The following is a 15,439-nucleotide window of genomic DNA, read 5'->3' on the forward strand; positions in this document are numbered from 1 at the left end:
TATCAGAGAACTCGTGCCATTTAGGTAGTCTTTATGAACAATGACTTCCCAAAATGTTAGCATTCATTTAAATTAACTGGGTGCAGGAAAGGAGGAAGAAACATTGTGAGGAGCAGCCAACAGTGCAAGCGTTAAAAACCAAATGGTCAGTTTCATAACACTGGGTATGGAATCTGGAAGCTTGAGATCCAGGCTGAGAAATAAGCTGTGTGCAAGAAGCATAAAATAAACATTTTAGAAATTGTGAGTCAAATGACAGTCCAACATGAAGAAAATGGTGTACAGAGAAAACCTATAAGGGTGTTGCCAGTTCTGAAGAACCTGAGTTATAAGGCAAGACTAAATAGGTCAGGAACATAGAAGACTGAGAGGAGATTTGATAGAGGTATACAAAATTATGAGGGGTATAGATAGGGTAATTGCATACAGGCTTTTCCCACTGAGTTGTCTACAACTAGAGGTCATGGGTTAGGGGTGAAAGATGAAAAGTTCAAGGGGAACATGAGGGGAAATTTCTTTACTCAGAGGGACATGAGATTGTGGAATGAGCTGCCAGCATAAGTGTTGCATGCAAGCTCAAACTCGGTGTTTAAGAGAAGTTTGGATAGGTACATAGATGGTAGGGGTATGGAGGGCTGTGGTCCCAGTGCAGGTTGATGAAAGTAGGCAGTTTAAATGGTTCGGTGCAGACGAGATGGGCCAATTGGTTTATTTCTGTGCTATATTTTTCTTTGACTCTAAAAATAGCGGCATAGAAAGTAACTAAATATTGCACTTTAGCATGAACAGAAATGCTGCATGCACTGAGCAATTTTCTAACTCGCTTTCTGTAAATATCTAGCTGATCCTCCAAAGAAGTAACGATCAGATTGTTCTTGAATGTGAAACAATTCTGTGGATTTGTTAAAATATTTCTTTTTTTTTCTTTCCAGAGGCCTTCTCAGCACCAATATTTCAGCATGGTCCAGATAAAAATGGTTACAACCTTGGCACGAGGAAAAATTTAGAGCATGTATTTGGACCAGAAAAAAAGTATTGGCTGCTACCTATTTTTACCAGGTACTCTACCCATTTGGACTCTCAGTACTGATGTGCCTTTTGTAACTGTGTGGAAAATTTTAAATAAGAAAAAAAATAAATAAACTGCAGTATATGTATATTGAATAGATTAAAAATCATGCAAAGCAGAAATAATATGTATTAAAAAAAAAAGTGAGGTGGTGTTCACGGGTTCAATGTCCATTCAGGAATCAGATGGCGGAGGGGAAGAAGCTGTTCCTAAATCGCTGAGTGTGGGCCTTCAGAAGGCTTCTGTACCTGCTACCTGATGGTAACAATGAGAAAAGGGCATGCCCTGGGTAATGGGGTCCTTAATAATGGACGAGCCTTTCTGAGACACTGCTCCTTGAAGATGTCCTGGGTACTTTGTAGGCTAGTACCCAAGATGGAGCCGACTAAATTTATGACCCTCTGCGGCTTCTTTCAGTCCTGTGTAGCCCCCCCCCCCACCCCCAATACCAGACAGTGATGCAGCCTGTCAGAATGCTCTCCACAGTTAAGGGAGTTCACATTCTTCTTCTTAGGCACTGGTATAATTGTTGCCTTTTTGAAATAAGCGGGAACCCACCCATAGCAGTGAGAGGTTGAAAATGCCCTTGAATACTCCGGCCAGCTTGTTGGCACAAGTTTTCAGGACCTTACCAGATACTCCGTTGGGGCCTTTCGCCTTGCAAGGGTTCACCCTCTTTAAAGACCTCTGAGACAGAGATCACAGGGTCACTAGGTGCAGCAGGGATCTTCACAGCTGCAGTTATATTCTCCCTTTCAAAGCTGGCATAGAAGGTGTTGAGTTCATCTGGTAGTGAAGCATCGCTGCTATTCATGCTATTGGGTTTCACTTTGCAGGAAGTAATGTCTTGCAAACACTGCCAGAGTTGTCGTACATCCAATGTCACTTCTGACCTCGTTCAAAATTGTCTCTTTGCCCTTGAAATAGACCTCTGCAAGTCATACCTGGTTTTCTGGTACAGACCTGTGTCACCAGACTTGAATGCCATAGATCTAGCCTTCAGAAGATGACGTACCTCCTGGTTCATCCACGGCTTTTGGTTTGAGAATGTACAGCAAGTCTTTGTAGGCACACTCATCCACACAGATTTTAATGAAGTCGGTAACAACTGCAGCATACTCACCCAGATTCGAAGATGAGTCCCTGAATACAGTCCAGATCACTGAGTCAAAGCAGCATTAAAGATTAGCTTTATTTGTCACATGTACTTCAAAACATACAGTGAAAAGCGTTGTTTGCTTCAGTGACCCCCACAGTCCAAGGATTTGCTGGGGTAGCCCACCATGCTTCCAACACCAACATATCATGTCCACAACTTACTAGCAATACACTTTTGGAATGTGGGAGGAAACCAGGACGCCCGGAAACGCATGCGGTTACGGGGAGAATGTTCCAATCCCTTACAGACAGCGGTTGGAATTAATCCCCATTTGCTGGCACTGTAAAGCTAGGCACTAGCTACCATGCCACTCATTTTTCTTATCTGTATTTCCTTACCTGATAGATAGAGACCATTGAGTTTATCAGCTCTATTCCAGCTCTCAAAGCAATCCTACGGATCTCATTTCCCCCCTTTTTCCCCCAGAATCCAAACTTTTACAGTTGCTAATGAGCCTAACAACCAGTACATCTTTGGAATGAGGTGAGGGCACCAAAGCATCTGGGGGGCTTTATGCAGTCACAGGGAGAATGTTCAACTTCACAAAGGTGTCATTAATATCACTGTGCCACTCTGCTGCTGCTGATCACCACATTAAATCATTATAGATCAAATGATACTTTTGAAATCTTTATTTTTAGTATTGGAGATGGACACTTTTTCCCCATGAAGTCGCAGTCAGAGAGTCACAATCCACTTCTCTCCAACAATGAGCACTGGGATGAGGGAGATTCGGATGTCGACTACTACGGTAAGTCAGTCAATCTTATGCTTTAGTGACAGAAATGAGCCTTTTTGAGTCAGATGAGTATACTTCAATAAAGATGGGTTGTTTATTGTAATTGGTTTTAAGACATGCTGGCCCACAAAATTTACTTGCTGACAGACATCTCATATTAAACAAGATTAGAACAGTGTCATCATTGTTAAATCTTCATCTGTTGGGAAAAATCACGACTATTGTATTCTGTACTAGGTTCAGGGGTAAATCAGAAGGTGGTAGTTCTAATATGGGTTTCATTTCACCTCATAGTAAGTATGAAGGTTTTAGTATGTTGGGAATATTTGAAGTATCCGTCTGTATCACTGGATTGCGAAATAGAAATTGTGTTTGCCATTTACTCTTACTCTCTCCCCTACTCCCCCCCATATATTTTCTGCTTGAGTATTCTGTATCTCCCTTTGCTCCTCTCTCTTCCACTGCCTCCCTCCTACAACCAAATAAACAAGGAAGTTGTTAAATTTGACTGGATTGTGCTTCTAATATTCCTAACTATAGAAAAAAGAAAATCACTTTTTTTTTTGGAAATGACTCAGATGTTTTCTAAAACGTCACTTTATCTTCTGTCAGCAACTACAAGTGGAAACACCTCTGTGACTGTAGAAATGGAGAGCTAGCTGATCTTTGCTCCCACGTAAGTATCTGAGCCCATTTTCACTGTTCAGTTTCCATTTATTTGTATAGCAACAAAAAAAACATAAGTTCAACTGGCACACATCAAAGTTGCTGGTGAACGCAGCAGGCCAGGCAGCATCTGTAGGAAGAGGTGCAGTCGACGTTTCAGGTCAAGACCCTTCATCAGGTCTAACTGAAGGAAGAGTGAGTAAGGGATTTGAAAGTTGGAGGGGGAGGGGGAGATCCAAAATGATAGGAGAAGACAGGAGGGGGAGGGATAGAGCCAAGAGCTGGACAGGTGATAGGCAAAAGGGGATACGAGAGGATCATGGGACAGGAGGTCCGGGAAGAAAGACGGGGGGGGGGGACCCAGAGGATGGGCAAGAGGTATATTCAGAGGGACAGAGGGAGAAAAAGGAGAGTGAGAGAAAGAATGTGTGCATAAAAATGAGTAACAGATGGGGTACGAGGGGGAGGTGGGGCCTTAGCAGAAGTTAGAGAAGTCGATGTTCATGCCATCAGGTTGGAGGCTACCCAGACGGAATATAAGGTGTTGTTCCTCCAACCTGAGTGTGGCTTCATCTTTACAGATAGAGGAGGCCGTGGATAGACATGTCAGAATGGGAATGGGATGTGGAATTAAAATGTGTGGCCACTGGGAGATCCTGCTTTCTCTGGCGGACAGAGCGTAGATGTTCTGCAAAGCGGTCTCCCAGTCTGTGTCGGGTCTCGCCAATATATAAAAGGCCACATCGGGAGCACCGGATGCAGTATATCACCCCAGTCGACTCACAGGTGAAGTGTTGCCTCACCTGGAAGGACTGTTTGGGGCCCTGAATGGTGGTAAGGGAGGAAGTGTAAGGGCATGTGTAGCACTTGTTCCGCTTACACGGATAAGTCCAGGAGGGAGATCAGTGAGGAGGGATGGGAGGGACGAATGGACAAGGGAGTTGCATAGGGAGCGATCCCTGCGGAATGCAGAGGGGGGGTGAGGGAAAGATGTGCTTAGTGGTGGGATCCCGTTGGAGGTGGCGGAAGTTACGGAGAATAATATGTTGGACCCGGAGGCTGGTGGGGTGGTAGGTGAGGACCAGGGGAACCCTATTCCTTGTGGGGTGGCGGGAGGATGGAGTGAGAGCAGATGTACGTGAAATGGGGGAGATGCGTTTAAGAGCAGAGTTGATAGTGGAGGAAGGGAAGCCCCTTTCTTTAAAAAAGGAAGACATCTCCCTTGTCCTAGAATGAAAAGCCTCATCCTGAGAGCAGATGCGGCGGAGACAGAGGAATTGCGAGAAGGGGATGGCGTTTTTGCAAGAGACAGGGTGAGAAGAGGAATAGTTCAGATAGCTGTGAGAGTCAGTAGGCTTATAGTAGACATCAGTGGATAAGCTGTCTCCAGAGACAGAGACAGAAAGATCTAGAAAGGGGAGGGAGGTGTCGGAAATGAACCAGGTAAACTTGAGGGCAGGGTGAAAGTTGGAGGCAAAGTTAATAAAGTCAACGAGTTCTGCATGCGTGCAGGAAGCAGCGCCAATGCAGTCGTCGATGTAGCGAAGGAAAAGTGGGGGACAGATACCAGAATAGGCACGGAACATAGATTGTTCCACAAACCCAACAAAAAGGCAGGCATAGCTAGGACCCATACGGGTGCCCATAGGTACACCTTTAGTTTGGAGGAAGTGGGAGGAGCCAAAGGAGAAATTATTAAGAGTAAGTATAAGTTCAACTGGAATGTGCAAATTATTAATAGCTCAGATTAAGGAGTCATCATCAAGATGTGCCTCTTCTCATTACTGCCATCAGGGAGGAGGTACAGGAGCTGAAGATGCACACTCAACATTTTAGGAACAGCTTCTTCCCCTCTGCCATCAGATTTCTGAATGGTTCATGAACACTAACTCACTATTTTGCTGTACTTTTGCACTACTCTTTTTTGTATTTTATTGTAATGTATTTTTTATGTATTGCACTGTACCTAGGGCTACAGAACAACAAATTTCACAACATACAGTATGTCCGTGATAATAAACTTGATTCTGATTCAACTTAGTTCTACATGATGAATGTTTTCGTTAATTTTTGAGGTAATATCCCAATTGAAAATAGATGTAAATGGACAAACACAATCATGTACATCTTCCCATCTTGCATACTTAACTGAAGCTTGAGACCTCACTGCCAGACATTCACTACCTGTACATCAGAAGAGAATGACTATATTGATTGTGATTGGGAAAGACTTGAAATGAACTTTCTTCTCTCTTTCAGCTCTAATCCATAAATCAAGTGAATTTAAAATTACAGGGGAACACATCATAATGCTAAATTCATAAAAGTTGATGTTTTCAGTTTGAATTAAAGATTCTTAATTGAGCAACCAAGGCCATTATACAGCACCACCACTTTATTGCTTGTCAAACACCTATTTGGCTATTAAATAATGCCAGGATGGCTTAATAGCCATCATCACTGTACCAACTTAATTTAGAAGAAGCATAGCCATTTAATTGATGCCTGTGTCCACTCTGTTGTACCTTAGTATCTGACTGTACTTCCATGAACAGTGATAAGGGGAAAAGTTCTTGAAGAAGAATATGGAGTACATTTTAATGTTAAAGTCATCTATGAAAATTCTGCTGCTTCATGTTCTGATTACATCTATTCGTCAATTAATTCCAACTGAGCATTGATATCTGAACCTCGCCATAAACAAAGCTAAAATGCTTTTGATTTATTTATTAATCAAACAGTTCCCTCCATTTTTTCTTAAAAAAAGACAGCTTCTTAAGGCTATTAATTGAAAATACTTTATTAAAAATGACTTTACCTATTCTTGATGTTAGTTATTGCCTTTTTTTCAGGTTAATCCCAGGTGCCACAGTATTATTTAATATGAAAATATGAGAACCAAGGATCCCTAAAGATCATCAATAAATGAGATGGAACTGGGTATTACATGCCTTACAGTCTACTGAAGATCCTCTCATTACATAACGTACATTTAGACTTTGGTTCATGAACAACTGCATTTTCCTGGGATAGTGGAGGAATGATAGGGGACTGTTGTAAATTCACTTACTATCTTAATACCCATGAGCAGGAACATGTATGTAAATAATGTGCGTGTGAATGAGACTCTATCAAATATCTGAAACTAATATTGCAATTAACTTAACATTGACAAGTTGTATTTAACTCATTAGGGCAAAGTGCTAAACAGAAGTGTCCCTTGCACTAAAGTTACAGGGGTAAGGTACAAATATCGAACTGTCAAGTGGAAAATTCTGCAATATCTGTTCATCCATGTGTTTGAACAAAAGAGCAATGGATTGATTATTTACTGTGTTTATATGAATTAAGTCATTTCAAACCAGGTCATCTTTTTAAATGTTTTTTAAATATGTTTAAAAGATTCTTGAATTTAGCAAGTTCTTTTTTATATGTTTGTAATGTGATGTACATATTTTTAAAAACTAATTTACCCTCAGAATTAAAATTAAATATAATATTACTCCAACGAGGGACCAAAGATTGGTAAAGCAGTATCTGCTCAAAGTTTCAGTTATTCTTGAACCTTAGGAAAATTTAATTGTTTCTTATTTAATGTACACATGCCTTTCACATCACAGCATAATATCAGGTCCAGTTTTCATTATCATTCTATGGCACTAATTTTAATTTTGAGCAAAAGAAATGACCAACAAAAGTCTACCGTAAAAATTCTCCTGATCTTTCTCTGCATCCAAAAAACTGTTTTTCAGTGTGTGTTTTTAACCTGTAGTATGAATCCACCTCCAAAATATCATCTTCTACCTCCCTGTACAACCCATAATTGAGAGTTTTCTACCAGTTTATTTATTTAAATTGTATTTTCATTCAGGTTAAAAATTAACTCTTGACATAGGTGTTTACATTGGAACAAGTGCAATTTCTCATGGATGATTTTCTGTTTGCATACAGATGCATTCCCTCAGTGGCCTGAGCCATAATACAATGGGTATTATTCTGACGATGTGCAACATCTTTCTATAGGTTCTGCTTTTGAAACATGTTCTCATAATGGGGCTTTTCAGTTTCATGAACTTTAATTTCTAGATATTTTCTGACTAGGCTCCTGGGCCTGTTGCTGAGGCCAAAACAGTGACTCAAACATCTCTAGGAATACTAAGGGATAATAATTCAAGGATATTAATCCACAGAGATACAGATTATTTTCAGAGATACAAAACAGTAAAAAAAAGAAAATTATGTTGTATACTTCCGTGGGATTTAGTGTATTCACTTGTCTTGCTTAAAGTATTCTTAACAAGTATCGATAACATTCATATTTAATGAAATACACCTTTAAGGTATTTTCCTTTTATCCTTTGCAACATATCTCTCAGCCAGTCCTTAAAAGAGATTATATTTATTTCTTTTGTGGGACTCAGCTGCATGCAACTTATTGGCTTTGTTTCTTACATTTGTAAAGTAACTTCATGTTTGAAAAGCCTTTGGGATGTCATGAGGATGGGAAAAGCACTCTATAATTACAGCATTGTCCTTTTTGTAGCTTCTGCTACAGGTCAATCTGAATTGAATAATTCACTTTGGATACCCAGGGTTGCAATAGGGACATGATAATGAAAACTTTAGTTTTGTAAAAATTGTTTGAAAACTGGTGGTACTTGTTATCTGTTAATAACATATCCTCTAAGCCCTTTCAATATAAAGCAAATTGCAGTTAAAGTAATGAGTTTGAATTTGAATTAGAATTCAAGAATGAATTTGAATTCAAAATGTGTTTCATAGCGCGCTGCCCACTATAGGAAAGCCCTGGTATTTTTCAGATCCTATAAATGCTCTTTTTGTCAAACTTACTAAAGGTGCTCTGCAGACATATAGAAGAGCTTTCATTTTCTAAATTAAACCACTGTTATATCCTAATCAGTGACCAAATCTCAAGTATTAGCTATGTTGTAAATATTTTGTAAAGTGAAGAACTGTCTTTGTACAATGAGACATTATAACAAGAAATATTTAAAAACAAAAATAAGTTCAACAAAGTAGAATAAATTGTGAGTTTATTTCTGAGAATTTGTTCAATAATCTTGATTTGCTACAGTAAAATGACAGCTTCAGATACAATCATAAATCCTGCCATTGAAAATTGAAGTCTGATTTCTAGTGTTTCAAGTTTTGATAAATGTACTAAGCTTTCGCAAGTTTGATTATTAACCTGACAGGTACACATAATTTAATGTAGTTTACTTCTAGTTTCACAATCATTCGCCAAGCCCCACTTAAAAGAAGTAGCATATATTTTAACTGTTAAGAATGTGCACAGTAGGAATATTTTTAGAAATCTTGTATGGAGAAATACAAGTGGAGATAAAAGTGCAATTTCAATTGATAAATCTCAAGATTAGTGAGAAATTTATTGGTAGTTAATATATCACAATAAAAAATATTTGTCTAAAATAAGCCCCATTCATTTTAAGGTTGATATAAATACAGTTTCTATCAAAGATGAAATATCCCACTCTAATAATGTATTACCTATATTATTTTCCTATATGACAGAACTAGGGCATTCCACTATAAATTCCATTATAAATTGACAACATACTGTACAGTACTCGTTGCCTTGTATAATATCTTTATGAAATGGGTTATAAAGTAAAATACAATTGTTCCTATAATAAAACAGATAATCAGGATGTTTATTTTCATCCATTAGTTCCCTTGCAGCTTTATAGACAACAGTAACCAAGGTAAGGTCAGAATGTATTCTTGGTTTATAGTAAGAACAATAAAATACTGCATTAATAACTTGATGAAAGCTATTATTTTCTGTTTCTTTATCTGCACCTTATTATCCTTTAAATACCCCAAACTTCCAAGTGATTCAAATGGATACTGACTGGAAGATTGAATATAAACACCACATGAGATGTTCTCTATCATTCTCTGACTCGCTTTCTACCTTTCATGCTCTCTGCTCAGAAGATTTCCTGTTTAATTTAGTTCTTAATAACAAGAATATTAAGAATGAAATACCAACTGCTTTACATAATAAATATCAATCCAAAATAGAAACCTTTATATTGGTAAACTAAAATCATTCCTTGCTTAAAAATTATCATTACTGGTTTATAAGTAGCATTTCTACACATCTCCAGTAATGCCTCTGTTACTAATAGCTTTACACTGGAGAAACCAATCAATATGTCCCCATTAAGCCAGTCAGGCATTTTTTGTTGTATTGTTGGAGAAGTTGTAAAATTCAACTAATGACTCTTAGAACTTACAAGAATATCTATATTCTCAAAATGAATCCCAGGAACCCAATTTAAAAATGGAAAGACGTCATTTTTATCTAGTTTCTAATGGAAAAATAAAGGTTAATTAAAATGAAGGAACAGACATAGCTAGGGTGTGTTACAAAGAATGGAGGATGAAGCTGTCCATTATACATTAAAAAATAAAGCAACTGCTTTATTACCAACGGAATAAGTTATCCTTATTGAATAAGTATCCTTACATCCATATCCCAACTTCAAGAAATTTATGATCAACAAGGTTGAATTTGTGCTTTTTACAGCACCAAGCATTGAAGCTTTAAAGAAAAGCAAGTAAAAGTGTATAGCAGATGCTGACAATGTAAAGAGATTATATGCGTTTGTTACTAGTTGTCTGCTTAACTTTTTAGGAAATGTTCTATTAATTCTTTGGATATGAGGATCACTGTAGATTTCCCCTCTCATCAGTTTTGTGTGATGGAGAGGAACTTTACTTCTCCAGCTTTTGTTTTTGTCTTTCTGGATAGAATAGCTCACAGGTTTTTGAAGAGTGATCAAAGGTTCAATAAGGACAATGACATTGTGTGTTGGAGTGGTAGATTTTTGGGATGATCTTTGTTTAGAACTTAAGCATGCAAATGTTACCATATATCAGCCCAAACTGTTTCATTTTATAAAGTGTTGGTAATAGAACTGAATACTGCAAGTTTCCACACACATGACTTGCTGAACTAGTCATCCTCATGAAGTATAAGAAAATAATTGTTTCAATAATGTATGGCCTTGGTGAAAACAATCCTGGCATATTGTGTGCAGTTTTGTTCCCCTTATCAAACTTCAAACCTATACATTCTTGTGTTAGATTCTGCTACCTTGAGAAAAAGACTGTTACTATCTACCCTCTCTATATTCCTTATGATTTTATAAACCTCCATAATGGCCCAGCCTATCCAGTCTCTCCTTATAACTTCAGCCCTCCGGCCCAGGTAATATCCCTTGTGATTCTTTTCTGCACCCTCTCCAGATTAATAACATTCTTCCAATAGCATTGCAACTAGAACTGCACACAATATCCCAATGCTGTCAAACCAACGTTATGTACCATTGTAACATGATGTGCCAACTTTTGTACTTGTGTGACAGGCAAGCATGCATTACACCGCCTTTACCACCCTGTTGCCACTTCAAGGGAACGAGGTATTTGTACCTCCAGGTCTTTGTTCAATAATCCTGAGGAGCCTCCCCTTCACTGTGCATATCCTACTGTGGTTTAACCTCCCAAAATGCATCACTTGAATTCCATCTCACTGCTGGGAGTATATTTGCCCTAACTGTGGTGTCTGTAACTAATAGCTAGCATCTTAAAATAAGCAATAGCACAATTGGAATTAGTTGAGAAATATTTTAACTCAGATGGCTGTAAATTTTTAGTTGTGTATGCCAGAAGTCTGTTGATCTTCAGGGGATGAACAGATAATTCTTGAGACTAAGTACAATTTTTGTACATCAAGAATTCAGAGGATGTGAGGATAATGCCAATAGGTCTTGCTGAGTTAGCATTTCAACAATGTTTCTGGATGGCAGAGCAGGTTCAATGATCTACTTGTCTACAGGAGGGCAGGACTGATGCAACATGCCTGCTATATTATGACCAGGGCCCTCAATTATACCACCATGAAAGGAATAGCATGGTAACATATTACTTTAGTGCCAGGGATCACCGATTGGGGTTCAATTTAATGCTGCTGCCTTAAGGCGTTTGTAAGTTCTCTCCATGTCTGCTATGAATTTCTTCGGTGTACTCCAATTTTCTCCCACATTCCAAAGACAAACAGTTAAGGTTAGTGAGTTGTGGGCATACTGTATTGGTGTGGAAATGTGACGATGCTTGTCCAGCGCAATGCTGGCTGATTTGATGCAAACAATGCATTTCACTGTATGCTTTGTATATTTGACAAAAAGCTAATATTTAATGAACTATAATTTAACACAGTTTAAACTTGACAAATTCCTAACACTGCTAAAGCCATCTCAGAGACTTCCTTTTATTTTGTATTTCCTTAAAACAACCACTTTAATATGTTAACCTCTGTACATATAGCCATTGAAAATCTGATTCATGGTCTGGGTCCACTAAATCATGTAACTGGCTAACGCTGGGAAGAGGATTAGTTTGGTTAATTCATCACGGTTCCTTTCAATTGAAGCATTTTGCTTTAGACAACTTAAATATAGAAGATATAGAAGAGGTTTGTCTCGTCGAAACAAAAAAGCCTGTCTCCAAGTGAAAGTTGCAAAGTAACATTTCTAGAGGAACCCAATACCCAAACCAAAGGTTTGCTGACAGAAGAAGTCAAGTACACATTTTTAAATATCATTTTTGACTTTGTCTCAACTACCTCAGAGATATTATCTGGAAATAGTAATACTTCCCCAAAAAAAGTTGGTAATGACAAAAAAAAGTTACTTTATTCCTAATATATTATTGAATTCCATTAGAAATGCTTTATGTACTGACTTTAGTCACTAGTAACTTTTAAAGCTGGTGACAAATAATGCACAGTTTCAATCCTAAATGTTGACAATTGCTTTCCTCCCTTAGATGTTGTTTGACCTGCTGAGTTCTTCCAGCATATTGGTTTGTTACTTTTAAAAATTGTTAGGGTGCATTAAATTGTCTAGCAGTTGTCCAAGGCAGCAAACATTATTTTACAAGGAATTTGTATTTATACTGTTTGTTTTAAATGAATATGCTTGATAAATATATTTTTGTGAAATGTATATCCATGTGTTGTATACTTGCATGTGTACTAATTTTAGAGTGCTTGATAGCAAGTCCTTTTTCAATGTAAGGATTTTTCATACATCATGATATATCATCAATCTTCCTTTCCCTCTATTTTCCCCTTCAATCAATTTACTCTAATGCCCTCAATTGGCAAGGAGGCTACAGTGCCCATGCCTGTGCATAAATATGTTGTCAGATCTATTATCAAGGTTGTAGAGAACAATTTGCATACATTTTAAAGGTTTTATTAAAAGAGTGGACTTGTTAATAGATTTATACAGTGACAATATCTCCTGAAGTAGAAGCAGCCAGTAGAAAACAAGTGGAGAAACCCTTTACAGAGAAATTCTTGGAAGTAAGATGATATTGTAATAACGAAGTTGACCTGGAAGATGACCGATTTGTTTTTTTACCAAGAACAGTATAGTAGTAATCAATAGGGAAAATTAAATAATTTCTGTAATGCAGGTAAGTAATTACCTTAGCTGTTACCATGCCTGATTCCTTTCACTAGGTTTGAACCTATTACAAATATTTCTACATTTCTACGTTCCATCTGCTGGGCAGAGCCCACTTGTAGGTTAGGGATTTAAATTCCTAAAACATTTGCAATAATTATCTGGAGTTCCAAATGTCTCTGTAATGTAAATCTTACCCACACAACATTTGGCCCACCCTGTCTGTGTTGGCCCTTAAGTACCTTTCTAATCCCATTCTCCAGAATTTGCCTCAAGATACTAGTTAAATGTTGTGAGAGTATCAACATCCAATCCTCCTCTTCTGCAACCCCAAGCTAGTGCTTCAGAGAGTCTGACTGCAGGCAACTTGATGATCCCCAATGAGTAGCATCTGCAAATAAAACAGTACACATTGTGTCAAGTTTATATGCTCATCTAATGTAAGTATGTGGATTGAGGCTTTTAAAGACAGCTACAGCCAAGTGCTACTCCAGTATTATCCTCCTTACATTCTTAAAACATTTGGAGACAAATTTATAACTTGGATTAATCTACTGTACAGTGACCCTAGTGCTAAAATACTACCTAATCAGACCCTCTCAGAACCATTCAGTTTGCACAGGGGCACAAGACAGGGCTGTGCATTAAGTCCCTTATTGTTTGTGTTGGCCCTGGAACCACTGGCGGAGACTATACGTTCTCACCCCAAAATTTATGGGTACACTACAGAATATACTATCAACAAAATTTCCCTTTATGTGGACGATGTTTTGTTGTTTGTAAGGAAACCGTATAATACTATTCCAGTTTTGCTGGAAATAGTCAACTTATTTGGCACTTTCTCGGGGTATAAGATTAATTGGGGTAAAAAGTGAATTATTCCCGGTACGAGTAGAAGAACAGGAGGGGCTTAAACAATTTCCATTCAAAATAACCCTTGAGAAGTTTACTTACCTTGGAAGTACAATAACCAAGAAGTATAGTTCTCTATTTGAAGCAAATTTTACCCCTTTAATTGAAAAGATTAAGAAGAAAATAGAATTTTGGAAGACACTCCCAATTTCTTTAGTGGGTAGAGTAAATGCAGTCAAGATGATTTTTCTTCCCCAACTGCTCTATCTATTTCAGAACCTGCCCCTCTATCTTACCAAAACCATTTTTTAAAGGATTAGATTCGATAATTCTGCCTTTCATATGGAAATATAAAGCTCATCACATTAGGAAAGAACATCTCTGCAAAAATAAGACTAGTGGGGGGCTGGCACATCCCAACTTTATTTTTTATTACTGGGCTGCTAACGTCAGCCATATAGCATACTGGACAGATGATACAGTTGTACTTCCCGGATGGTTGGAGATGGAGCGTGAGGATTGCCTACCATATTCCATAGGGGCAATCATTATGTCCCCTATTCGGTTAAATAAAGCCTGTTATAGAGGCAATCCCGTTATCCATAGCACCATACAGATGTGGAGAGAAATGGGGAAGCATTTGAAACTCAGAACATTATCTTGTACCTATATCAGCGAACCCCTCTTTTATCCCCTTATGTATAGATGGGGCCTTTGATGCATGGCAAGAATTAGGGATACGCAGCATTGGAGACATACATACAAGGGATTTTTGTGTCATTTCGGCAGCTCCAGGACAAATTCAGATTGCAAAAGAGTCATTTTTTCAGGTATCTCCAGCTAAGACACTATACAAGATTGCATCTTTCTGGTTTTGAGAGGGAAGAACCTGATAAATTAGATAACCATTTAAGATCATGTTTAGGGACAGAACACATTATCGCCCATCGGTATGATGCCATGCAAAGCAACTGCCATACAACAATGGATAATATTAAAAAAGAGTGGGAATAGGAGTTGGGTACAGAGATAGAGGAGGTTATATGGAATGAGGCTTTGGAGTATGTTAACTCCTGTTCCATCAATGCCAGGCATTGTTTAATACAATTTAAAATCCTACATGGACTACATTAGTCAAAAGTAAGGATTCATAAGATATTCCCAGAGGTGTCCCCAATGTGTGAGAAATGCAAGTCCTCAGAAGCAAATTTGTTACATAGTTATGCTTTATGTCCCAGGATACAAGAGTATTTGGAAGCAAATACTTGAGGTCCTATCGAAAGTACTAAAGGTTCAGATAGTACCAGACCCCATTTTAATAATTTTTGGAACTTCTGCGAGGTCAAATAAATTCCAGGCTAACCAGCAACAACTCCTGACCTATGGCATACTTAATGGAAAGAAACTCATACTGATGTTCTGGAAAAAGGAGGAAA

At 38.1% G+C, this 15,439-nt stretch overlaps 2 protein-coding genes across 3 annotated transcripts in view; one reads left to right on the forward strand and one right to left on the reverse strand.

The window, feature by feature from the left end:
• The window catches only part of zdhhc15b (zinc finger DHHC-type palmitoyltransferase 15b), a 51,757-nt gene extending 45,134 nt beyond the window's left edge, over nucleotides 1-6,623 (forward strand). For both annotated transcript variants that reach the window (XM_063061029.1, XM_063061030.1), the window contains 4 exons: nucleotides 933-1,059; nucleotides 2,870-2,979; nucleotides 3,580-3,643; nucleotides 6,486-6,623. In XM_063061029.1, coding sequence (XP_062917099.1) covers nucleotides 933-1,059; nucleotides 2,870-2,979; nucleotides 3,580-3,626 — 284 coding nt within the window. In that variant the 3' untranslated portion in view covers nucleotides 3,627-3,643; nucleotides 6,486-6,623. The remainder of the gene's footprint in view (nucleotides 1-932; nucleotides 1,060-2,869; nucleotides 2,980-3,579; nucleotides 3,644-6,485) is intronic.
• A 6,783-nt stretch (nucleotides 6,624-13,406) lies between these two features.
• uprt (uracil phosphoribosyltransferase (FUR1) homolog (S. cerevisiae)) overlaps nucleotides 13,407-15,439 on the reverse strand; it is a 34,164-nt gene continuing 32,131 nt past the window's right edge. The window contains exon 7 of the mRNA XM_063061032.1: nucleotides 13,407-13,542. Within this exon, the coding sequence (XP_062917102.1) occupies nucleotides 13,487-13,542 (56 nt within the window). The 3' untranslated portion in view covers nucleotides 13,407-13,486. The remainder of the gene's footprint in view (nucleotides 13,543-15,439) is intronic.

The sequence above is a fragment of the Mobula hypostoma genome, chromosome 10 (genome assembly GCF_963921235.1).
Source record: "Mobula hypostoma chromosome 10, sMobHyp1.1, whole genome shotgun sequence".
Lineage (NCBI taxonomy): Eukaryota > Metazoa > Chordata > Chondrichthyes > Myliobatiformes > Myliobatidae > Mobula > Mobula hypostoma.